Raw genomic sequence first — 23,917 nt, 5'->3', positions numbered from 1 at the left:
AACTTTCCTCCACTGACAATCCTCAGCCCCTGCTGACTTGCGTGGTCCCTGCTGCCTCAAAGTGCTCGTACCAGTCGCTGTGCCTGCTGCTGAAATGCAGCTGCCCCTGGGGTGGGGGGCGAGGTAGCCTGTTCTGCATGAGCAACAGGGCTTTGGAGAGGGTGGGAAAGAGAGGGGAGGAGTAGCTTCCATCTGGGACAGCTGGGGTGGAGGTGGGGGGCAGAATGGAAGCGTCTGAGTTTAGATTTGGTTGGGGTGCTGAAGCAGACAGACAGGGTTGTGCTTTCATATAAACCTAGTGCAGATGCTGGTGGGATTTCACTGGAGTGCCAGGCTCCTCTCCAGTGAAAATGGAAGCAGGCTCAGAGATGGAAACAAAATCTGGACTATGGGCTCTGACAGGTGAGACAACTCGGGAAGGGGAGGCTGTGTCCCTCCCCCACATCCCAGTTCCCACCTCCCTTTCCAGTCTGGCCTGGGTTGAGAGCTCAGCATACAAACGGCTCAGTGCAGAGGGGAGGCCCAGGCTGGGCTGGATTTTTTTCCCCCTCCCCTTTCATGAAGGCCCCACCAGTCTGACCATTACCTCAGGCTTGCAGGAATCCCAGACGCTCCAGCGAGGGCGGGGGCCCGGCTCGGAGAGATGGTTTCCATTAGCCTGTGTATCCCACACACGGGTAGGGTGGGGGGGGGAGGTGTCAATCGGGGTGGTTAACCAGATCAATCCCGGCCAGCGGTGAGGGGTGTGGTGGCTGCAGTTCGCTCTTCGTGCAAACGCTGGCGCGTTCTCTCATGGTGCGTGAGCCCCAGAGAGACCATACCTCAGGATGGGGTCTAGCCAGCTCCAGAGCTGAAGGCAAATGCATGAGGAAGCGTCCCCTTGCTTTGATCCAGAGGTGTGTACTAAACATATACCCTCCAATGCTGGTGCCAGTGTCTGGGATGTCCAGTGCCCCCCCCCACACACACACACCTCGCACGCTCGGCGCTCCCTGCCTGCCCCAGTGCCGTCCACAGATTCCCAGTTTCCACCCAAAGGCTGCCAAGCCAACAGCGGAGGCAGCGCCAGTGCCACAGGCTGGTTTGCTGTGGCTCAGAACAGCTTGGGTGAGTCTTGCCCTGGTCTGGTGCCTGCTTATCGAAGGCGCTGCATCCCCGTGGATGGCAACACGGCTGGTGCCCGCTCTGTGAATGTAGCCAGCCAAATTCAAGGAACCGATTATGTAACGAAGGGGAAACCACCAGCTGCAGCCCTGCAGGCGTGGGCCTGTTGGACCTGAATCACTGTGTATTTTTAGTGGCGGCATCAGGGGCTCACAGGAGTGGCCCTCACTCCTGCCAATCCCTTTGCAGGGAGAAATGGAAACTATCCCAAACAACGGGGTGGGCAGCTAGTGTCTGACTGGGGTTTCACAGGGGTGGGGGGAGAGGGTCATTCCATCCCACCATTAGCTGCGAGCACCTCCTCTTCCAGGCCATCTCTGTCTCCTTTGTAATGACACCCTGTCGTTACATTTGCATGTCTTGTCCATGGGGCTCGGACGCTGTCTTAGTCACATGGAGGTTCCTGTGTAAAGTAGGCAGAGTTAAATTCTGTACCTGAATTCCCCATCACAGTTTCAATAGGCCAGGGGGGTTCTCTTCATTTCCTGTCCCAAGCTGGTTGCTGGGTGTAGAGTTTGGTTAACTGGCTAATCCCAGACAGTATCCCTGGGAGATAGGTAAACAGCTGTCCTGTCTCAACCCAGAGGTGGCTGCATCTCAGTGGTGGGGAAACGAATCCTCAGCCAAACTTTGCAAAATGGCCACTGATTTTTCAGTTTGTGAGTGTGCACCTTGAGATGCCTTGGCCTGATTTTCAGGGGTGCCGAGTGCCCAAAGGAGGCAGAATCGGTGGCCACTGTTGAACATGTTGGCTGCTATGAAGAGACCCACTTAAAAACCAGATCCCACAATGGCTCGCAGAGCCCCTGTGGCTTCAGAGAGTTTGACCTGGGCATCAGGGTTAGGATCCTTCAGGTGAAAGGTGTTGTAAGGTCATCACCAGCGTAGTCACTGGAAAATCAGTAGAGCTAGCTTTACCCAGCGATCTCTGTCCCAGGAAGCCTGATTTTTGTGTTGGTTGCCTGGATTTCCACAGGTAGGTTCCAGTCTTGTGATTTACTGTAACCTGTCCAAAATGAGAGCATTGGGGGTGACCCCGAAGGGTGACGGTTCCAGCAGGGCCCACACCGAGGCCATTGGCAGTGGCTTGGTGTGCACCCCACCATGTCCTGGGATGCAAGTGTCCCCCAGGTCACTGCTGGGCGGTGTGTGTCCTGCCCATTAGGTTTACAGAGAAGGGAAGAGAAGCACAGAAGTGAGCCATGTGGCTGGTGCCCGCCTCCCGTGCGTCCAGTGTAATTAAAGAGGAACCTGAGTCACTTTGTAAACTGCCGGCAGCAGCTGCCAATTAGCCCGAGGCAGGTGAGGCTGGGGGTGGGTGAGGGGCTGGCTGTGATTCAGAGAGGAAGCCAGGGGCACAAGTGACTGCACCCAGGCCTCGCTGGAAGCCCGCCCAGCTGCTTGCTGAGCCCCGGGGGTATTGCGTTGGCTGGCGCTGGGCCATAGCTTTGTTCAGGAGGCTTCTCAACATGGCCGTGTGGAGGTGAGAGGGATGCGGCAGAGCTCCTGCCAAGAATGGCCTGCTCACGAATCACCCTGCCCTTAGGCCTTGCTTGTGGTGCACAAGGAGGGGGGAGGGAGGAATCAAAAAGAATAAAATCAAGGAAAACAAAAGTTTTCAGGAACTCGGGCGAGGCCTCGTGCCAAAGAAATCAAACCATGCCCCAGATGGCGGGTGGAGAGCTGGCCAGTGGGATGCGTGTCATGTTGATGCATCGACAATTGAGCCCATGAATATTGCATGGAGGGAAGATGAGACTGCCAGCGGGTATGCTGCTGCGTCTCTAGGGACCCGTGGAAGGATGCAGCCCAGGTGCTTGCGTCTGTTACCCTGGAGCTGACTCGCGTGCAGTGCAGCCCCTTGCCCACAACCTGGACGCTGATTCCGACTGACGCTCACTGTGTGTGCTACCTTCACCTCGACCAGGGTGCAGTACAGTCCTTACCCACTGCTGCCTGGGCTCAGCCATTGCTTGGAAACTGTCTGTTCCGCCTGCCTGTATTCAAATATCCCCAGCCTTTGGCAGATTAACTCTTTCCCTGGGGTGAGACTAAACACGGTGCCTGCTTGCCACAAGGGCGGGAAGGTGGAGGTGCGAGGCGGGTAAATCAGACCACTCCCTGCCTGTTCCTTGATCACCGGTGGGGTTGGTAACTAATACTGCCAAGCAGATCTTGACTAGGTGGCTGACTAACACTGTGACTGACACCTTTATTAATGCTGACAGGGAGCATAAGGCACAGTATCTGAGTTAGGAACAATGCCACCCGAACACAACACAAGCCAGTCAAATTAGACACAGCGGGGGAATACTTGAATGGAGACTCCCAGGTAACCCTCTGCTCTGTTTAACTCCAGGTCTGACCCAGGGCTCGGCTCACAGGTACTTTAAAGCCATCGGTGCCCTCCATTGATTGATAAAGGACCCTGTAGTTGCTCTAGGGCTCTTCCACGTATCGTGAGACTGACCAATGTGCAGCGGCAGGCAAAAAAGTGAACAGAATGTTGGGAATCATTAAGAAAAGGATAGATAATAAGACAGAAAATATCATGTTGCCTCTATATAAATCCAAGGTACGCCTGCATCTTGAATACTGTGTGCAGATGTGGTCGCCCCATCTCAAAAAAGATGTATCGGAATTGGAAAAGGTTCAGAAAAGGGCAACAAAAATGATTAGGGGTATGGAACAGCTTCCGTATGAGGAGAGATTAATAAGACTGGGACTTTTCAGCTTGGAAAAGAGAGACTAAGGGGGGATATGATGGAGGTCTGTTAAATCATGGCTGGTGTGGAGAAAGTAAATAAGGACGTGTTTATTCACTCCTTCTCTTAACACAAGAACTAGGAGCCGCCAAATGAAATTAATAGGCATCAGGTTTAAAACAAACAAAAGGAAGTATTTCTTCACACAACACACAGTCAACCTGTGGAACTCTTTGCCAAGGGATGTTGTGATGGCCAAGACTATAACAGGGTTCATAAAAGAACTAGATAAGTTCCCGGTGCATAGGACTGTCCATCAAATGCTATTAACCAGCATGAGCAGGATGGTGTCCCTAGCCTCTGTTTGCCAGAAGCTGGGAATGGGCGACAGGGGGTGGATCACTTGATGATTCCCTGTTCTGTTCATTCCCTCTGGGGCACCTGGCATTGGCCTCTGTCGGTAGACGGGATACTGGGCTAGATGGACCTTTGGTCTGACCCAGTACGGCCGTTCTTATGTTCTTATGTTAATGCCATCTCAGACATCTCATGAAGATACAAGTGGAGAATGAGTTTGATGGTAGAGCTGGTCAAAATGTATCTGTTGAAACATAATTTCTGTGAAAAATGGTTGTGTAGAAAACATTTATTTCATTTTCAGTTAAACATTTGGGTTTTTTGAGGAAAAACAAATTTGAATATTGAGTTAAAAATAGTCAGTTTTCAAAAACTGGAGGGAAAAACCCATGGGAAATTTGAATAAAAATGAAAAATGTTCAAAATTCCCCATGGAAAAATAATTGGCACTTTTCTGTCAGCTGTAGTAGGAAGCTGGGTAGGGCCACCCTTTACTGCTGAACTGCCTATTTAGGGCATTTGTACACTAACGTTAGAGACTCTGACGTATGGAACTGCACTGAGCTGATCTTGTGTGCAGGACTCGGTGTACATGGCGCATACATACCCCCCATGTTGGTTTTAATGACCTGAAATGGACTGGGTTGTACATGGAGAGCAGAGCTAGACCCACGCATCGCCGAGAAATTCAGGTTTGGATCTAGATCTGAAATTTCCCAAGGTTTGGGAGGGCTTGAATCCAGGCTGCTGGTTCTGACCTGTTTCTAGAGACCCACCACATATTTCCACAAAGCTGCTGGGAGCACGTCCGCTCTTGTTCAGTTCTTCACACACCAGAGATGGAGGGGGCAGCCTGGGCACTGAAGGGGGATTCCTGTTGGGCTCACCATTGCCAATGTGTTAGCACCCACTTGGGGTACACGTACGTGCATGGATGTTTGTTCCTAAATTCCAGATCCACTGCAGAAACTGTTGCTTTTATCTTGTGCTGAGGTGCTTTGTGCTTTGGGTTAAGCCCGTCTCCACTGCTGTTGACACAGCTCCAGCCGTAGAGCAGCCGGGGCGTTAGGCTGACTCTGTTGATGGAGGTTAGCCTGCACGGAGCGGGGGTGTTTCTGAACAGTTGTGCACAGAGGGGATTTTTATGAAGGCCCGTGTGGTGCATAGAAGAGATACTTATGTAGGGGGTAATATACCAGTGAAGGGTTGTCATTGATTTTCAGCTAAGGAGATGATGTCGCTGGGAAGTCGCCATAGTATTTTACCTTGGTCAACTCACCAGAGGCAGAACTGAGTTGAAAAGAAATCGGGAAAGCTGAGACCTCATATACCTCCCCTCCTCTCACTGGGCGGTTGTGTAAACGCACTAGAGAGGGAGTAGAGTGTCTCTCTGGGCAGAGCCGAGCAGTGCACCGCATTATCTGTAGGCGGTGTTCCTGAGTGCCGGGGCAGCGTGTTTTGAAAGGACTGTGGCTTGTGTCAGCCAGTCAGCAGGGACTGTGCATTCCCAGCTGTGGGCGGGATCATGATAAGGATGTTATGGTTCATAACGAAAACGGTTGGTGCTCTGAGCAGCGTGAGCTTCCGGCGACCCACTGTGTACTCAGCTCTGTCAAATGATCATTAAATACACAATGCTGCTGCTGCCCACTGAAACTGACTAGGAAAGTGACCGTTCTGGTTTTACTGCCCAGGCTGGGTGACGCATAGGAGATAAACTGCACCCTTGGCACCTGTTGGGTGAGACCCTGGTAGATTTCACAATCTAAAGAGGGTGGGCCGAGGTCACTAGGTAGATGGGGGACTTTGAGGGAGATGGCATCAGTGACTGAGCAGTGAGGCATGCTTCATCTTGGCCTAGTATAGATTCCGCAGTGCTTTGCTGTCAAGCTCAGCCTTAACAATAAGAACCTTAAAACCAAAGCTCCGTTAGCTCCTCTGCCTAAGCAGAGCTGTTTTAGTGATGATGACAGGGAGTTTGTCCTGCTGCTCTGGGTCCATGTTTCCCTTGGTTGGTTTCTCGCTCTAACCCCCCCCCCCCCCTCAGAGGTGTCTGCATTTCAGACATGCTGATACACTTTTCAGAGCAGGGAATGCATCTCGGGTGAAAGGCGCTGTGTACCATACGTGTAAGATGGTTCTAGTCTATTCGGAGCAGGATGGTCTTGTGGGCTGGGACTCGGGAGAGCTGGGTCCAATCTGTGTAACCTTGACAAGTCACTTGATTTCTCTTCCCCCTCCCCCTTCTGTAAAATTAGGGTAATAATATTTCCTTTCTCCCACCATTTGTCCTGTCTATTTCGACACTAAGCTGTTTGGGGCGGAGGCTCTCACTACAGTAGAACTTCAGAGTTAGGAACACCGCAGGAATGGAGGTTGTTCGTAACGCTGAACAAAACGTTCTGGTTGTTCTTTCAACGTTTACAACTGAACATTGACTTAACACAGCTTTGGAACGTTACTATGCAGAAGAAAAATGCTGCTTTTAACCATCTTAATTTAAATGAAACAAGTACAGAAACCGTTTCCCTACCTTGTCAAATCTTTTTTTTTTTTAACTTTCCCTTTATTTTTAGTAGCTTCTGTTTAACCCAGTACTGTACTGTATATGCTTTTTTTGGTCTCTGCTGCTGCCTGATTGCGTCCTTCCGGTTCCAAATGAGGTGTGGGGTTGACCAGTCACTTTGTAACTCTGGTGTTCATAACTCTGAGGTTTTGCTGTATCAGGGCGGCTCCAGGCACCAGCAAAGGAAGCAGGTGCCTGGGGCAGCCAATAGAAAGGGGCGGCAGTCCGTCCGTTATTGGGGCGGCACGTCCGGGTCTTCGGTGGCACTTTGGTGGTAGGTAGCTCAAGTGCTCCGCTTTAGTCTTCGTCGGTGGGTCCTTCACTCAGAGCTGGTCTACACTACGAGGGGGGGATCGATCTAAGATACGCAACTTCAGCTACATGAATAGCGTAGCTGAAGTCGAAATATCTTAGATCGAGTTAACCTACCATCCTCACGGTGCGGGATCCACGTCCACGGCTCCCCATATCGACTCCGCTACCGCCGTTCGCGTTGGTGGAGTTCCGGAGTCGACAGGAGCGCGTTCGGGGATCGATATATCGCGTCTAGATGAGACGCGATATATCGATCCCCGAGAAATCGATTGCTACCTGCCGATATGGCTGGTAGTGAAGACGTCCCCTCAGTCTCTTCCTCTTCAGTGGCACTTCCGCAGCAGCTCAATTGTTTTTTTTCTTTTTTTTTTTCTTTTCTTCGCTGCTTGAGGCGGCAAAAAAGCTGGAGCCGGCCCTGTGCTGTATATGTGTATATATACCACCTAGCACAATGGGGCCTCAATCATCTTTGGGGGGGTCTTGGTGCTCCTGTAATACAAATATTTATAACTGGAGAAAATACGAGACATTTATGGGCCTGTGAAACTGGCTAGTTATCAGGACGTTCCAGAGGCACGCAGCATTGATTAGGAAACAGACGACTGCTTTGTGGGGGACACCTCCCCTTGTCCCAGGTTGCAAAGAGGATGGGGGATATGCGTGTCACGTGTGTGGGGAGTTTTACAGGTACTCAGCTCTGTCCCTTATTGGCTTGGATTGATGGTGCTGGAGCATGAAATGGCAGATGTGTGTGATTTAGAGAAGGGGAGATGAACGAGGAACTAAGGACAGGCTGCTCCGCTCCTCCTAAAGCCAGGCATAAACCCAAGGAGAATGTAGAGGTGACCTCTGTGGCGTTTGCTCCATTGTTGGCCTGGCTGCCAAGCACTGGTGGTTAACCTGACACTCGGGTACCCGTTGCTGTGGAGGCGAGAGGCTCTCCCTGTACCCGTTGCTGTACCCCAGAAACCCTTCTTAACTGGCAGCCTGTATTATGCCTCAGCATTAGGGCAATCAGTGCAGCCCACTGATCTCATTCGGAGTTCCCTCCACCAGGGAGTCGTTAGTCCCCACTTTCTATCCCCCATCCTCTCAAATTCCCTTCCCACCCCACTGAGATGAGTAACTTAATCAGTACGTGCCTTGAACATCCAAACTTCTCCCACTGCTGCCATTAGCCAGAGGGATGCCCTGGAGAGGATGAGGCCTAGCAGAGGGGGCTCTCAGCAGGGCCCAGGGGAGGAGATATCTCCGGAGTCCAACTTGTCTGGTAACTGCTGTGAGGAGAGGGGATAGCGCCTTCCGTGAGCACAGCTGGGCCATCACAGTGCCAACGCATTCAGGGCTTAGAGGAGCCTGGGTGGGGTTTCTGTGTTACGCATCCAGCCAAGAGTGGGGCTGAATCCCCGATGGAATTAACACAACTGGCCGTTGTTGGGATGAACGGAATCTAGGCATCAGTCTGATGATCAGTGGCTAGAAGCATACGCCAGGCATTAAAAACTCTGCGCCGAATGGGGCTGGGGCTAACGTGTGAGTGTTGCTGGGCCTGGCTCTTCTCTCCACGGACGTCCATGAGGTTACACTTGATTCACACCAGGGATGGATGAGGAACCTGCTGTGTGTTTATAGCCCAGTTCATTTGTTTAGGATTAACTCCTCCATGTGGGGGCCCCAGGCCCAGAATGAGCTGTCTCCAGCTAAAGTTCAGGGAACTCCGGTAACATGGAGTCGCATCCAAGCACACATACGTGTGTGGTGGTGAGGAGTCCAGTCAGATCACTCCACGTCCACTCCCCACATCTTAAAGGTTCCCCCTTGGGCTGCCACTCTCGCTGCAGCCAAGGAGGGCGGGACACCTGTGTTGTCCAGAGGCGATTCCTTGGAAGCAATAGATGTTGCTCCCTCCAGCTTGGAAGTGTCAGGAGCTGCACACCAGCAACCAGTGGCAGTGAATTAACTGATTCACACACAATGCTACACATCCACATATCTCCATAGGTGTTGGTCTTTCTATCAACTGTCTGCACAGATGCTGCAGATTATAGCGCAACAAGAGGGATGAGCATCCATCCTCCAGGCCTGCCTGCCCTCCCATTGGCCTGGGTCATGCAGCAGGCCTGACTGGATGAGCATAATGGTCCCTTCTGGCCTGAGAGTCTTTGTCTCCCTGTCCAAGCCCAGCTTTGCTGCATGGGCTGTCGCCAGTTCCCTCGGGATGCTGGCTTGGTTTTAAGGGCTTCCAGGAAGCGATGGCCTTTCAGAATTACCCAGCAGAATGATGTGATGGCAGCAGACGTGCCGATTCAGCGGCTACTCGTGACACCCTTTGGATAAGTAGCGCCTCCCCAGAACGTGCCAAGGTGCTCACAGCCCCGGGCTGGCTGTACTGCTAGGATCCTGGCAAGGGGGAGTGAATACTGTGTGATATAAGCCAGCTGGTATCCCAAGCGCTGCTTCCTTGTTTGGAGGTTTCTTTTAAATGTCACTGCTTCATTCCCCCCTGCCCCCCTCCCCACCCTGGCTTCTAATACTAACAATCGGGATGGACTCAAATGTGTTTTTAAAGTGCTGGCCCAAGGGGGAGAGTGAGTGGCTGTGTCAGTGACCGCGCACCCGGCCTCCAGTGCTTTCCCCTTTAAAACTGGGGTTGCAAAGGGCTTTATGAAGCCCACCAATCCCCCTCTGTGAGCAAGGGAAGCATTCTTGCTATCGGTCCCACCGTCAGGAGAACCCAGTTCTTCTGCCTCCCAGCCCCCTGTGCTAGCGCTTACTCTAGAGGGAAGTCTGGTCAGCAATGGAACCCAGGAGTCCTGACTCTCAGGCCACGCTCCCTTCCTAAAATGATACCACTGAGCCTTTGCTCATGAAGAAACAATAGTGACTAAGTGCGGGGAGGAATATAAGGCCACATCAGAACTGTCTGAAGATGAGTGACTGTATAAAAAAGAGCAGCAGGGGGTGGGCCCAGTTTAATAAATCCTGTGCCATGACCCAGGTTAGCAGTAAACATCTGCTCAGTGTGTCTGCAATTTACTCCGACAGAGGTCGGTTGGTCTGTGTGTCTGTCTAATCGCTCCCATCCCCGTAGCATGCTCCTTCCCTCGCTGAGCTGCAGATTTCTCCAGCGTGGGATAAGAATGATTCCCCGGGAGGGGTCAGGGTAGCTGAGTGCCTCTCTCTCAAGAAAACCCAGCGCCCTCCGCTTTTCGCCTTCAGCCTGGCAAAGAGCTGCTTCCTTGTGCCCAAGTGGGTAGGGTCAGGCTGCAGCATAAATCCTCCTCTGTCTGCACCTGACGCATGAGTGTGTGTGTCTGTGTGGCAGTGTCTCTGCCCTTCACCTTTCTCTCCTTGGGGAACCATGCTGGGGATCTTTTATTTTCACTCCATGCTCGGCGTGCCTGCTGGCTGCTCCTGCACGCGAGGCTGCGAGCGTCGTTCGCTTTGAATGATGAGCCGGGACTGGGCTAGAATAGACCCTGCTGCCTAGAGAGAACGAATGCCTCCCTCCCCCTTGCGTGTGCCCAGGAAGAAAGGGGAGAGAGAGAAGGAGCGGGAATCAAATGCAACCAGCGCTGAACTCAAGGGAATCAGACAAGTTGAAGATAAGGATGGAAAGCTCATTAGATCACCCACTCCGACGTCTCCCTGCCAGTGCAGGATCATCCCCCACGGTACATTGCCTAGTGCAATAGAAGAGCCGCTGGAGTGGCAAGAAGACGTCCCTCTCTCCCACGGGATGGTTGTAGCTGGGGATCCGTGCTGAGCTCGGGAAGGGAACCTGGCACAATGCTAAAGTTCCGGGCAGACCGTCGGGTCAGGTAGGGCTCTCCTGGTGATAACAGCAGGGCTGGTGGGGGGAGAGGAAACAGGCCAGGAAGGCAGGCCCGGTTCGTTGCCTATGGGGGGCTTTGTGTGTGTGTCTGTGTGTCATGAAGTGGATGAGGGAACTTCAGCTTGGTCAGTGACTGCTGCATTGCAGTGCTTCGGGAGGAGATGCTTAACTCAGGAGTTTGTAGAGCCGGGTCAGGCAAGGCAGCTGCCAGGAGAGGAATTATTTAAGGCGGTTCCAAGGAAGTGACTTTGCTCTGGAAGGGCCCTGGGAAGCTGGAGGAGTGGGTGGTGGCTGGGATGGAAGAGGCAATTGAACGAGTGCCGGGAGGAGCTGCAGAAGCTGCACAGAGCTACCAAGGATGGAAGCTGGGGTGGTGGTTGGGGACCTGTGCCTGAGAGGATAAACAGAAACCTGCTGCTGACTGGCAAAATGAATGAACCTCTGACCAAAAGCTGCAGGCAGGCTAAGAACCGTATGGGTGAGACCCATCCACGGACGCTAATTCCGGCAGCACCGGGAACGTCAGCTTTGCCAACGGGTCCCTCCAGTAGCCCAGTTCCTTGCTCTAGCAGAAGGTGCTTCCCTTTGAAATGACATTCCCTGCAAGCTTGCGTGGGGCAGAGGGGAGGTTATCACCTGCCTATGTAATGCCATTGTGATCCTGGTAAAGTCACTGGCAATTATGTGATTATTTTTAAAACCAGGTGCAACCCAGAGCAACCAAACCCCCACCTGCCCATCATTTCTCCTTAGAAAAATAGCAGTAGGGAAGTGGGGTTATTTAATGGTGTCAATTTCTGTGTTAAAGTCAGCTTCCTTATTTATAAAAATAATAATACAACTGGTCCAGTTTGGAGAATGAGATTTTCCCCCCCTCTTTCATCTGGGGCACATGCTAACGAAAGCCCTTTAAGCTAACTGAGGAGGGAAGAAAGCAACTGAAAGAGAAATAGTATTGCCAAGAGTACTGGGATTTGGGCAGTAATGGTGCTATGCAGGAAGCACTCCTTTTAGTAGTATACCTGCCAGCAAACATTTAGTATCCTCTAACCCTGGCCTTATCCCAGACCTTCAGGTGAAACTTGCAAGTGGCTGGGTGGAGGGACGAGCGGTCGCGGCAGCTATTTTTCTTGCTCCAACTTTCACCATTCTGCTGACTCTATGCAGAGTCTGGCTATTTGCATGGTGACATCATCGGTGGGCATTCAGTACACAGTGGCCTGGTGCCTGGCGGTGCTGCATGTCAGTGCTCAGATGCAGTGATAGTGGAGGCCACATTATATGCAGATAATTGTGTGCAGGTAGCTGGTGTCTTGCTAGGAGGGTGGGGGCTGGAGGGGGCGTAATTTGTATTGCAGCCATTCTCTGTTCCCTTGAAGAACATTGCAAACCGCCCTTGAACAGGATCAACCAAAGCTGGTAGGGAACTTGTATTCGTGCCTTAATCTAGATTTGGAACTCACCAAAGTGAGGAGAGATCCAGGGTTGTAACACAGGCTGCACCTGAAACCTGCTGATCCCTGGGGTTCTCCAATCTGGCAGTCAAGGGCCTGACTCAAAAGCCAGCGAAGTCCTTGGGGAAACTCTCCGTGACTTTAGTGAGCGGTGAATCAGGCCCACTAACTGAATGCTTCGAAGGTGGTTTTTCATCCTGTCTCTACTGGAACGAGGAGGAGCTTGTGGGCTGAGTCATCCTCCACCGCTTTGGACCTCCTGCAGCCATCCACACCTGGGTGGAGTATAAAATGCTGCTGTTCTCAATCAGTAGCAACCTGGAGTTTGTCCGCACGTGGGAGTTGCACTGGAGTAAATGAAAGTGTGATGTTAAACTGGTGCAATTTTGTGTGTGGGTGTTACTCATATTGGTTTAAATCTGGCTTATGTTGGTTTAGCTGATGTAAAGTACAAGCTAAATCACTATCAACCAGGTTTAAACCAACTTGAGCGTCCACACGCAAAGTTGCCCTGATTTATCTAACCAGCTTTAGCTAAATGGGTACAACTTTGCACAGGCCAGGCTTTGTAGTCACGGTACACAGGTGCAAATGGCTACAAAGGTATGAGGCAGCGAGGACTCAGACCCTGGTTGGCTCCATCCATACTAGGAAATTAGGGACCTTCAACTCTTCACCAGTGGGACTGTACTGGGCATTTAGGGTTAGACAGCAAGTGGTAAAAGCGCCTGAGTTCTGTCTACATTATGGTCTAATGGTTAGGGCACTAGCCTAGGATTTAGCCACTGCTCTGCCACAGAATCCGTGCGTGACCTTGGACAAGTCACTTAGTCTCACTCTGTGCCTCAGTTTCCCATCTGTACAATGGGGATGATAGCCCTGCCCGACCTCCCAGGGGTGTAGTGAGGATGCATACATTAAAGATTGTGAGGTGCGCAGATAGTACTGTAATGGGAAGGGGGGATACAATTATTTGGGTCCTACGGGAGAGGTAGGGTCCCTGGTCATGGCGCAGGCCCCCATTGTGCTGGGAGCTGTACAAACACAGAACAAAGAGACTGGTGGCTGGTTTTCCTCGCAAAGCCAAGGCCTCTGGCACTACTGCTGTCTGCATTTTGATAACATAACAGGGCAAGTAGCCAGCGTAAAGCGTTTTCAGCAGCGTACTAGTGGTTTGGGGGCTTTGCCGAAATCCCCAGAAACCGCCGGGTTTTCTGCTCCTTAATTTGTTGACTTTGGGTTTTGCTCACGCAACCGCAGTTGGCAGTGGTCGTGTTTTCACTTTGCAAATGCTTTAATTTAAATTAAAGGCTGGATTTTCTTACCCGCTGAAAGCAATTTCTGAACAGGCCCACAATCAAATCAGTCCTCTGGCCTGCAGGAACCGAGGCGCAGAGCTGGAGCCGCGCCCGAATGCTGGGTCTGCTGGGCAAGTTCTGATTTAAACGTTGCAAGCCAGCCCCACCCAGAACCGCTGATCTTGAATGTCGCGACGTTTTAGGGGTGTTAGGAACTGAATACAATTCTGAAATCTGCACTGTTTTTATACTGATAGAATTGTCTGTGGGATGGGGCGGTTTACTGAAATAGCTGTACCAGTTCAACCCGTAATGTGGACACAGTTATACCAGTAAAAAGGTGCCTTATATCAGTATAGTTTATTCCCCTTCCTGTACAGGAATAAGCTCTAAGCTTTTATAGCAGTGTAACTGTTTGTACTAGGGAGGTTAGATTGTTTTAACGACACCGGTATAGTTAATCGGGTACATCTTTTGTGGTTTAATTCAGGGCTCAATCCAACCGCCATTAATGTCAGTGAAAGCCTTCCACTGACTCTGAGAGTTGGATCCGGCCATTGGTTTCCTTGGGGCTGCTTAAGGCACAAGGTTCTACTCACATGCATGGCAGAATCGAGCTCTCGGTAACGCAGTTTCATCTCTTATTATAAACAGCCTCCCCACGTGCAGTCTAATCTCACTCATTTGCACTCAGTAGGGCTGCAGAGCCATTACTATTGTGAATGACTCTTTTTCCGAACAAAGGGGTAAGTGAAAAAACAGCAGGCCCAGTGGAGTTACGCCCGTGTTGCGTTTTCCCCACTTAAAAACAGCGTGTCGGAGAACACGACCACGCTAATTTAGTTGGACAGCAGTAATTTCATTTTATGTTAATATCTCATCATGTCACAGTCGATGTTCTGTGATATGTCCTGTAAAGCTAATGAGGTCTCAGCAATCAGAGACCTCACCTTGGCTCTCCGTTCCGCAAGCTTTGCTGGGAAGTACAGATGAAATTTGTTGCGCAGATTATGCAGCATGTGGATTAGCGAAGGGAGATTCTGCTGCAATTTGCCATTCATTAAGTGTTGCAAATCCATCAGCTTTTGAAAGGGGCTCTTCATGCCCTGTTGTGTCTACCAGGCTATTGGATGAAGTCCTGTGGCTTCTGCTTCTTTGAAGCCCTCTGCCAGCATTCGCACATGATCTGGGGTTCTACCTCCACTCAGATCCTTCGTAAAAGAGCAGCTCTGTTCTTAACGTCTGTGAGTGGCACGTAGAAGGGGGACAAAGGTAAACAGATGTTTGCACTGGTTTTATTGTGTCCGTTTTCTGCCCTAGTTGCAAGCTGGCATCTCATCTGCTTCCCCCAAGCCAAAGCCAGTAGCCACAGCCCGCTTCTTTAAATCCCACTTGCAGAGATCCCTCATGGGATTCGCAATGCTGCCATACCTGGGGAAATTGTGGCTATTGTCTGGGATGGGGCAATCCAATTTGTTCCTGCACGTGTGAGCGCCAATCACGGGCAGAGAATGTTCTCTCCTGGTCAGTCTCAGAAAAAATGTGAGGCAGAGAGCCTTGTCTCTGTAGTGAAGCCCTATGCTCAGGGCTGTGAGCTAGAGACAAGGGCCCAGTTCTGCTCTGCTGCACCCAGGTGACCCTGTGGAAATCAGAGGGGTTGGGAGCAAGATATGGGCCTGTGCATCCAGTAACCAGTTCTCCCACGGGCTGGGTTTGACAACAATTAGTTGGGAGCTGGTGTAGTCTGCTGGTGTGGTTAGAGCAGAGAACAAGGAGCCAGGACTCCTTGATTTTATTCCCAGTTGCTGCGGACTGACTGTGGATTTAGTGCAGATGCTGATACCCTCGCTCACGTTCGGTAACGCCGTACTCCACATGCGGTCTGAGTCATTCTAATGGAAGCGCTCAAGGAGGAAAGTCCTGTTCTGTGTGAGGGTGTCTGGATCTGACCCTTGCAGCCTGAGTGCAAATGAATCCAGATACAGTTGGTAGGAGCTGCAGCAGCTCAGTTCCTCTGAAAATCCAATGCCCCCATTTCTTGATCGTAAAACAGGACGACTAATACCAACCCATCTCTGTACGGGGCTTTGAGATCCAGGTCTGAAAAGTGCAGTGTGATAACAGTGTAGGGTGATTGCTATGGGTACTGACTGCCACTCCGATAATGAGGATCGGGAGCTGGTAAAGGACCATGGTAAAGCCAGGTCTTTCCAGGGTCTGACTGGTGATATGAAATCCATATCAGTGTGGCTTTGGGCGTGTCGCTCATACTTTATTTACTAGTGCCTGCATAACCCCGTCCGTGCTGCATTATGTACATCGTTGCTTTGTAATAATGTACACCAATGGGCCTGCTGTTTCTTTGGCTGTTAGAACATGTGGCTGCATCACACAGCAAAATTAATAGGGAGGAAAGCCCCTGAAAGTCAGACTGAGATTTAATAGGCTGTTATGACAGGTGAATGCCATTAGGGGGCTATTCATTAGCCTGGTCTATTGACACCTGTGAAAACTTCTCTTCCAATACATGCCGCTCATCCAAATGGATGCTCCACAGGAAACGGCCTGTGGAATTCAAGCATGTACTAGGTGGCAGTGAAGGGGCTAATGCTAGTCTGGTTTTGTGTGCTGGGTCTGTGCAAATGTGGCATAAACGCTTCCATCCATCTGGACGTGTATCTAGGGAAGTGGAAGTGCTGTGAATACTGGCCTGAGGAGGAGCTGGCTTTGTGGCATCATTGCTCAGTGGGAAGAGGAGACGGAGAGCATTGTGCATGGATGAACTCCGGCTCCTGGCACCATATGTCGGCCAGGCCTAATGGCAGCTGCTAGGTGGGCTCTGCCATGTGTGTTCATCTTCACACTCTGCTCTGACCTTGTCTCTCTTCAGCTCCGGAGATGCTCCAGCTGGTTTGCCAAGCCTCCTGCATACAATCCCACCTGGTCTTAAAGTAGTAGTCACCTCTTATTGGCATACCCCTAGGGCGGAGTTGAAATTACACCACAAAGCCCAAGAATTTAGGGCTGAAATGGGAGTGTGATTGGGATCACCACGGCTTGTGTTCTGTCCAGCTTGTGGGGCAGACAGTTTCTTCTGTCCCTAATACATACTTGGGCTGGTCTTTACCCAGAAAGGTGGGAGGGGGCAGTTATAACTAACCCTCCTGCTTCCCACACAGACTCAACCCACCAGTGTTTCAAGTTCCTGCATCCTCCTAGACATGAATTAATTTTACAAATCCTTAAAACATACTGAGGTTCTCGCCACCTCAGACTACCCAAGGTTCACTCATTCTTAGTCATGAGAACAGCTGGATAAGAAGAGACCAGTTGCTTACCTAGGCTGGCATCTCATCTCCAGCAGTGGGCAGTGCAGGAAGTTTCAGGGGTATGTATACAAGGTCACCCCCTCAAAATGTACCTATTGGCACAATGCTAAACCATACTCTATGGTAGAGGAGGGGAATCCTTCCTGACCCCATCTGGCAATAAACATATGCCCTGAAGCATGTGGCTTGATAAACCCTGATCATTTTTACTAATGTAGAGTCACTGCAAATGTTGTTTCAGCCCTTAGTGAGTTGAAATTCATTCATGAGCTATGTCAGAAAGAAGCCAAAGGCTGGGCACAGTCAAGCCTTCAGTTATTTGCCTCCGTAATATCCTGCAGCAGCAACTTTCAGCACTTTGAACTGGCACACAAAGCAAAAGAAGGGCCGTGATGCTTAGCAATAGCTCGGCCAGCGCATGGAGCGCGTTGCTCTGTTCACTCCAGAGCCACTTAATTCCGCAAAACTCTCCTCTGTGTTTTCCAGCCACAATGAAAGACGGAACACGTTTCTGCACCCTGTGACTGGACACATCCCAGAAGAAAACGCAAGATTTGACTTACGTTTACCGAAGTAGGTTTGCTTTAGAATGCTGCCATTTCGTGTGTGTGTGTGTGTATGTATATATAATGAATGAAGTGAAGGAACCAGAGGGGAAAAGAACTAATAATACCAAGGAAATATTGAGAGCAAAGACCATGGCAGGGGATCTACAGGCTAGGGAGCAGTATGGCTTTGCTGTGAGACGAGGGGCAGCCTTGCTTTGCTATATATGTATGAGCACTGTCTGTGTGTTTGCACAGTGTGGGCCTCATCCATGGAAAGACCCTCTGCTGGTTGCAATTAGCTTTGGCTCCAGCCCTGTGCATAGGGGCGAGCACCATAAGTGTATCAGTGTGTCATACGTATGGGCTGTTATTCCTCAGCTGTCCTTGCAGAGCTCTGCAATAAGCTTTTTTCTCTCCTTTCCCTCTCTCTCGATGGCAGCACTACAGTGGACATGTCCAGCAAAGCAGGTGGGAAGCGACCGGCGACCATCAGCAGCGAATCATCCAACCGCACCATGGTGTCAGAGATGCCTCAGGAGCGACCAAATGGCAGGGTATGTTCATGGAGCACTGGACACTGGACCCTAGGAGACCTGGAATCTATTCCTAACCATGCCACTAGCCAGCTGGATCTAAGCTGCCCCTTACACCTAATGTTCTCATTGCCTCTGGACATCTGAAAGGTCCTTCTTCTTGTTGAATGGGCTGGGGGTAACCAAGCACACCTGCCCTGGCGGATGCCTGCTGGTAATCAGATGTATTTGGCCTGTTGTAGTCGCTGTGGGCACAAAGGCATTCAGGGATGGAGATGGGTGTTTAAGCACTGGACTGGCACTCAGGAGATCTAGGTTCATTTCTCAGTTCTGCCACAGACCCCCTGCTCTCAGCCAAGTGGCTTCCCCACTTTGTGCCTCAGTTTCCTCCTCTGTAAAACGGAGCCAATGACACTGCCCCATCTTTGTGAGGTTCTTTGAGATGTGGGAATGAAAAATGCGGCATAGCAGCGAGGCGATTTCACGCCCCTTCCACACCAAGGGGAAGTAGCTGGCTGGGATCAGAGCATCATTAAAGCGAAGGCAGCTATTAGGATCCAACCCTGTTTTGCGGTAGGGAAAAGATAGGCCGAGCTGGTTGCAAGGAGGAAGCAATGGCGAGCCTTGGACAGGTAGATAAATGGCTGAGATTTCCCAAGGGGCAATGTGATAGGAGTGCTGGCGGTAAGATGCAGCTATCCCTCACCCGCCAGATGGCAGCATTGCAAGGTATCCCTCAGCCACATGCTCCGTGAGCTGCATGGCTGGGTCTGACTATTCCCCGTGGGTTTGCCGGGAAAGCAAAAGCCCCCAACAGCTGCTGGTGCCACCCCTGGGAGAGGCTGTTCTAAAGCCAGAGCGTTCTGAGAGCCTCCTCTCTCCTTCTCCAAAGGCCTCGCGCCCTTCCCGGAAGGGGATCGCCTTCGGGAAGCGCTCCAACTCCATGAAGCGGAATCCCAACGCCGCGGTGACCAAAAGCGGCTGGCTCTTCAAGCAGGTAATGTCCCCCTCGTGCCGTGGTGGGGAGCATTCCCCTGGCTGAGCCATGCATCTCGCAGTGCCACCTCCCTCTGTCAGCCGACCCCTGGGCACCAGCAGGGACCGAGGGCAGTGGTGAGCTGGAGCAGGTTCCCACAGGTTCTCAAGAACCGGTTGCTAAAATTAGACCTCCGTGGAGAACCGGTTGTTAAAGGGCCAGGAGGTGGGCAAAGAACTCCAGTCCGTGGGCCGGACCATCCTGTTGCTCCCAGGATTCCCAGCTGGGGAGGCTGAGGCTCCCCCGGCTCTTCCCCCGCTTCCCCCCAGCTGCAGCGTGGCCAGCCGCTGGCACCAGCTGGGCAGCTCAGCTGCGCTCTGAAGTCGTCCTGCTGCCACTTTCTGAATGGCCCGGCAAGGTGGATGCGGGGGGGCTGCTGCAAGCTCCAGGGCTGGCCAGAGGGGAGGGGACGGGGCAAGTGGGGCAATTGACCCAGGCCCTGCAGGGGCCTCCGGCCCCACGACGATCTCTCCCTGGCCCCTCCTCCGCTCCCCCCCCTTAAATCAGAACTTTTTATAGGGAACCGGTAGTTAAGATTTTGACAGCTCATCACTGACCGAGGGACGATGTGGTGCCGCATGCCGCACTAGGACTGGTGTGGGATTGCATGGGGCATGGCTCTTGGGTGCCCATCCCACGCACCTGCCAGACTCTCCCTGCCCCTCCCAGCACTCTGTCTGTCCCAACCTAGCTCCAGTGCATCTGGCTGTGACAGCAGGGAGTGCTGCTGCTGGGTGCCTGCCCCATCTGGCCCGCACCCTCTCCAGTCACTCCCTCCCGCGATGGCTCCTGCAAGCCAGCACGGCTCAGTGCCACCCTGTGCCCTCTCCTCAATGGAGCCTGCCCCGGGCTCTCCCTGTGACGCACAAGATGCTGCAGCTTCCCCCACTCGCTTTCCCCCACTTTTCCCCCTCTCTGCTTTACAAGCAGCGATGGGTCTGGGGCGCCCTCTCACTCATTCCTCTTTTGCAGGCCAGCTCTGGCGTGAAGCAGTGGAATAAGCGCTGGTTCGTGCTGGTGGATCGCTGCCTCTTCTATTACAAAGGTAAGTGGTGGGGCAGAGGACTAACGAGCCATCCCATGGGCCCAGTCCTGATGGGGCAGGGCTCCAGCAGCTCCTGGTGCACTTACAGCCCCAAAGCCAGGTGACCAGGGGGTCAATCTGGGCAGCTGGGGGTCGGATCTCAGAGTCCAGCACCAGTGAAGAAACCCAGTTTGTTGTTTGATGCAGAGCGAGTCCCGCCAAGCAGGGAGATGGGTGCAGCCAGTCAGAGGAGGAGTTAAAACCCTCCTCTTCGAAGGGAAGGGTCGGCTGTTACGAGGAGCTGAGGGATCCCCGTGGGGTGCCAAGCACCTTCCCCCTCAATGGGAGCCACGTACAGTCAGCACCGTGCAGGACAGGGCTCCGAGGTTGTACAAGGTGCTCCCAGGGGGGAATGCTGTGGAAGGTTGCTCCATCCATGCATCCTTAGATTTTTCTGTAGCCTCTTCTCTTACAGTATCCAAGGTTGGGGGATGGTTGCATGGCCCTTTGGTTAAACACTGTGCAAGGGATCGTGCTTGGTACAAATTCAGCAGCTCCCTGCTGGCTCAGCTGTTCCCTTACTCACCTGGCCCAGATGAGACCAGAAGCTAGTTCTGCCTCTCGCTGTGGGTCTGTGTACCAGAGGTGCTGCTCTTGGCACGCCCCGGATCTGAACGCTCAAGAGTCCAAATCCAGCATCCCCGTGTAAATGATTAACATCGGCAAACAAACCCGTCACCCTTTTGCCTGGACCTCCTAGGGCCAAGTTGGCTTTTCGAGCAGCTGTTATCAATGGTGCCAAGAAATAAAGGGCATGAGGGGGGCACTGGCACCATACAGCTGCTCGAGGTCCGTGGGAAACAGCCGCCCCATGCCATAAAGGAGTGACAGAAGCCAGTCCTGAATTCAGACGCCAAATCAGTCCCCAACCTTCTCCCCACCCACCCCCTGGCCTCACCCGGGCTGGAGCACTGCTCGGTATGGAGATTCACCCCTGCACACACCCCACACCTTTTGCAACCTCCGCTTTCCAGCAGGCCGCTGGCTCGGCCTAATCCCTGGCAGCGGGTCTGGAGGGCGGGCATGAATAATTAACCAGCCTGTATTGTGAGCTGTGAGTGATAGGTTTTTGCGGAGGGGGGGGGGGGGGAGCGGGAGAAGAGAACAACAGATGGGCAGATGCGACTGGGAGGGAGCCGGCTTCCACAGGTAGGCTGGCTCCGGTCCGGGTGTGGTGTTCTCAGCTCCCTGGGCTGTCGTCGCTCTTAGGAGCCCAGCTCCCATTTCAGCAGCAGAAAGGAGGGATGCGTTCCTAGCCAGAGGCGCCTCGTCCACTTTCCCCTCTCCCCACGCTGCAGCTTTAAAGGGGAGACGGGTCTTGCCAACCACCTGGAACTCCCCGCTCCTTATTTAACTCCCATTTCTCCCCCCCCCGGGTCAATGCAGATGAGAAGGAGGACAGCATCTTGGGCAGCATCCCGCTCCTCAGCTTCCGGGTGGCAGCCATCCAGCCGTCGGACAACATCAGCAGGAAACACACCTTTAAGGTCAGTGTGTGGCCGTGACGGCATCTCGGGGGCATCTCGCGCTCCCAGCCATGAGCCCTGTTCCCGGAGGCCACAGATGGAGCCGGGGTTTGTCGTGCGACCCTCCCTTCCGAGAATCTCGCTGCCCGGTAGGGCCTGACGTAGGTTGTTGGGTAACAACAGCGCTCAGAGATCTCTTGGCTTGTGACCGGCACTTGGGGGAGGTGTGAGCTGCTGTGGACGGTCGCTAAAGACAGGCACGTACCGGAAGGGGAAGAACGGGCATGAGTGGCCTGGTGGCCTGCTGCAACCTGGGGTCCTTGACGCACCACTAGGGGTAGCGCGGTGGAAGCTCTGCCACAGAGAGAACTGCCGCTGTGTCCTCTCACCGTGCTCAGAACAGGATTAACGAGTCCAGGCCTTTTAGCCTTCTAGGGCGTGACCCAGCCCTGCCCCTTTTGTCACGGGCCATACCTGCGCCAAGCAGGGGGGCATATGGCACCCCCACTCTGAGCTGCCTGCTTTGCTCAGGTGTGACAAGGACCACATGAGAGGTAAAGCAGAGGGGAATCGGGTCTCTGGGTTTCCTGTCCAATAACGTTTAGCCGGAACGCAAAGACCAGGCCCAGACCAAAGCGCCCCGTGATTTGGGGAGGGAGCTCAGATTGTAGGAGGAATCCAGCTGCTTGTTCCCTCTCTGAAGCTGTCCCTCTGTCCGTAAGAGAGATGGGTGGAGGAGCTGGCGTGCAGATCCAGACTGGGTTAGAGCCTGTGTGATGGTGAGCTCCTGTCTTCTACTCCTATTGACTTCAGTGGGAGTTGAGGGTGCTTAGCAGTCTTGCTGCTAATTCGGGGTGAAATTGACCCCTGTGCAGACAGCAAGCACAGTAATACCACCACCAAGTGCTTTACACCCATAACTCTCAAAGTACTTTTTGAAGGAGGTCAGGATCATTACCGCTGTTGTACAGATGGGAAAACTGAGGCACATAGAAGGCAAGTGACTTGCCCAAGGTCATCCAGCAGGCCAGCGGCAGAGCCAAGAATAGAACCCAGGTCTCCTGATGCCCAGTCCAGTGCGCTAGTCACTAGGCCACGCTGCCTCTCACTGAAGCCGTGCATGGGCCTTGTGTCAATCCCATAGGTTTACGTGTGTTAGCCTGCTGCACAAGAGTAAATTGCTCCTAGCCAGCGGTGATCAAAGCATGCTAGTAACCCAATGCCAAGGAGGGGCTTCTCCTCAGCTGACAGCTGTGCTGTCATTAGAGGGTTTTCACAAGCCGCCTACTCAGCCATTCCCCCGTTTTGAGTTACTCTCCTCTGTTAATAAAAACAACAAACGTACGTAAGCCAGCGTTGCTATAGAATCGCACCCCCGGCAGTGCTAGAATTAGGCTGTGTTCAAGCCCAGATGTGCAGGAGGGCTTCCCCCATCTCCCTTTTTAACTAGTTTAGACTAGTGTTCACTCTCTCACACACGCAGTCTCTCTCTCTCTCTCACACACACACACACACACACACTCTCTCTCTCTCTCTCTCTCTCTCTCTCACACACACACACACACAAACACACACACACACACAGGCAATACATTGTAATTGTTTAGCACGTAATTAGTTTCTACTTGTCAAACGTCTGTGCTGAGGGGCGCGACTGCAATGGAGCAGTGACTGAAGCTGTGAAACTCCTGCTGAGCTGTGGGCAAAAGGAGCCGTTTGGTTTTATCCTCCCAAGAGCCGTTAGTGTTACACATGCATGCACACTCATACATGCACAAGCACCGTTGTTCACATGGTAGCCCATGCTCACAACTCACCTAGACTTAATTATCTGTCCATTCACGTATGCAGATTGAGATGTGCATCCAACCCATGGGCCAAACACACACTCAAAGACTTACTTTTTTTTCACACTTGCATGTATGCATATTCACACTTGTGCTAGCACACAGACCAAACACACCTCGCGTGCAATCACACAGGTGCACATGAACACACACACACAAACATACTCCCACATACAAACACCTACTCACTTGCACCCGTTTACGCTCAGCTCTCGCTCAGAGAAAACCCAGCTCGCCCACTGATGCACACAGATGTACACACAGAAACAAAAATCCACAAGTCACAAAAGCCCACTCCTATGCCGAATGCTTGCACACACAGTGCCTTGATCCTCTCCAGCTGGGGACAGAGCTGCAGAGACGCGCACAGAGCCTGGATT

At 52.4% G+C, this 23,917-nt stretch overlaps 1 protein-coding gene across 6 annotated transcripts in view; it reads left to right on the top strand.

Moving 5' to 3' along the window:
- The window catches only part of PLEKHA6 (pleckstrin homology domain containing A6), a 148,038-nt gene that overhangs the window by 77,394 nt on the left and 46,727 nt on the right, over positions 1–23,917 (top strand). For all 6 annotated transcript variants that reach the window (XM_039535583.1, XM_039535581.1, XM_039535586.1 and 3 more), the window contains 5 exons: positions 17,510–17,596; positions 18,011–18,125; positions 18,997–19,101; positions 20,113–20,185; positions 21,611–21,711. In XM_039535583.1, the coding sequence (XP_039391517.1) occupies positions 17,510–17,596; positions 18,011–18,125; positions 18,997–19,101; positions 20,113–20,185; positions 21,611–21,711 (481 nt within the window). The remainder of the gene's footprint in view (positions 1–17,509; positions 17,597–18,010; positions 18,126–18,996; positions 19,102–20,112; positions 20,186–21,610; positions 21,712–23,917) is intronic.

Source organism: Mauremys reevesii, linkage group 4 (genome assembly GCF_016161935.1).
Source record: "Mauremys reevesii isolate NIE-2019 linkage group 4, ASM1616193v1, whole genome shotgun sequence".
Classification (NCBI taxonomy): Eukaryota; Metazoa; Chordata; order Testudines; family Geoemydidae; genus Mauremys; species Mauremys reevesii.
This window is presented reverse-complemented; position numbering and strand designations above follow the sequence as displayed.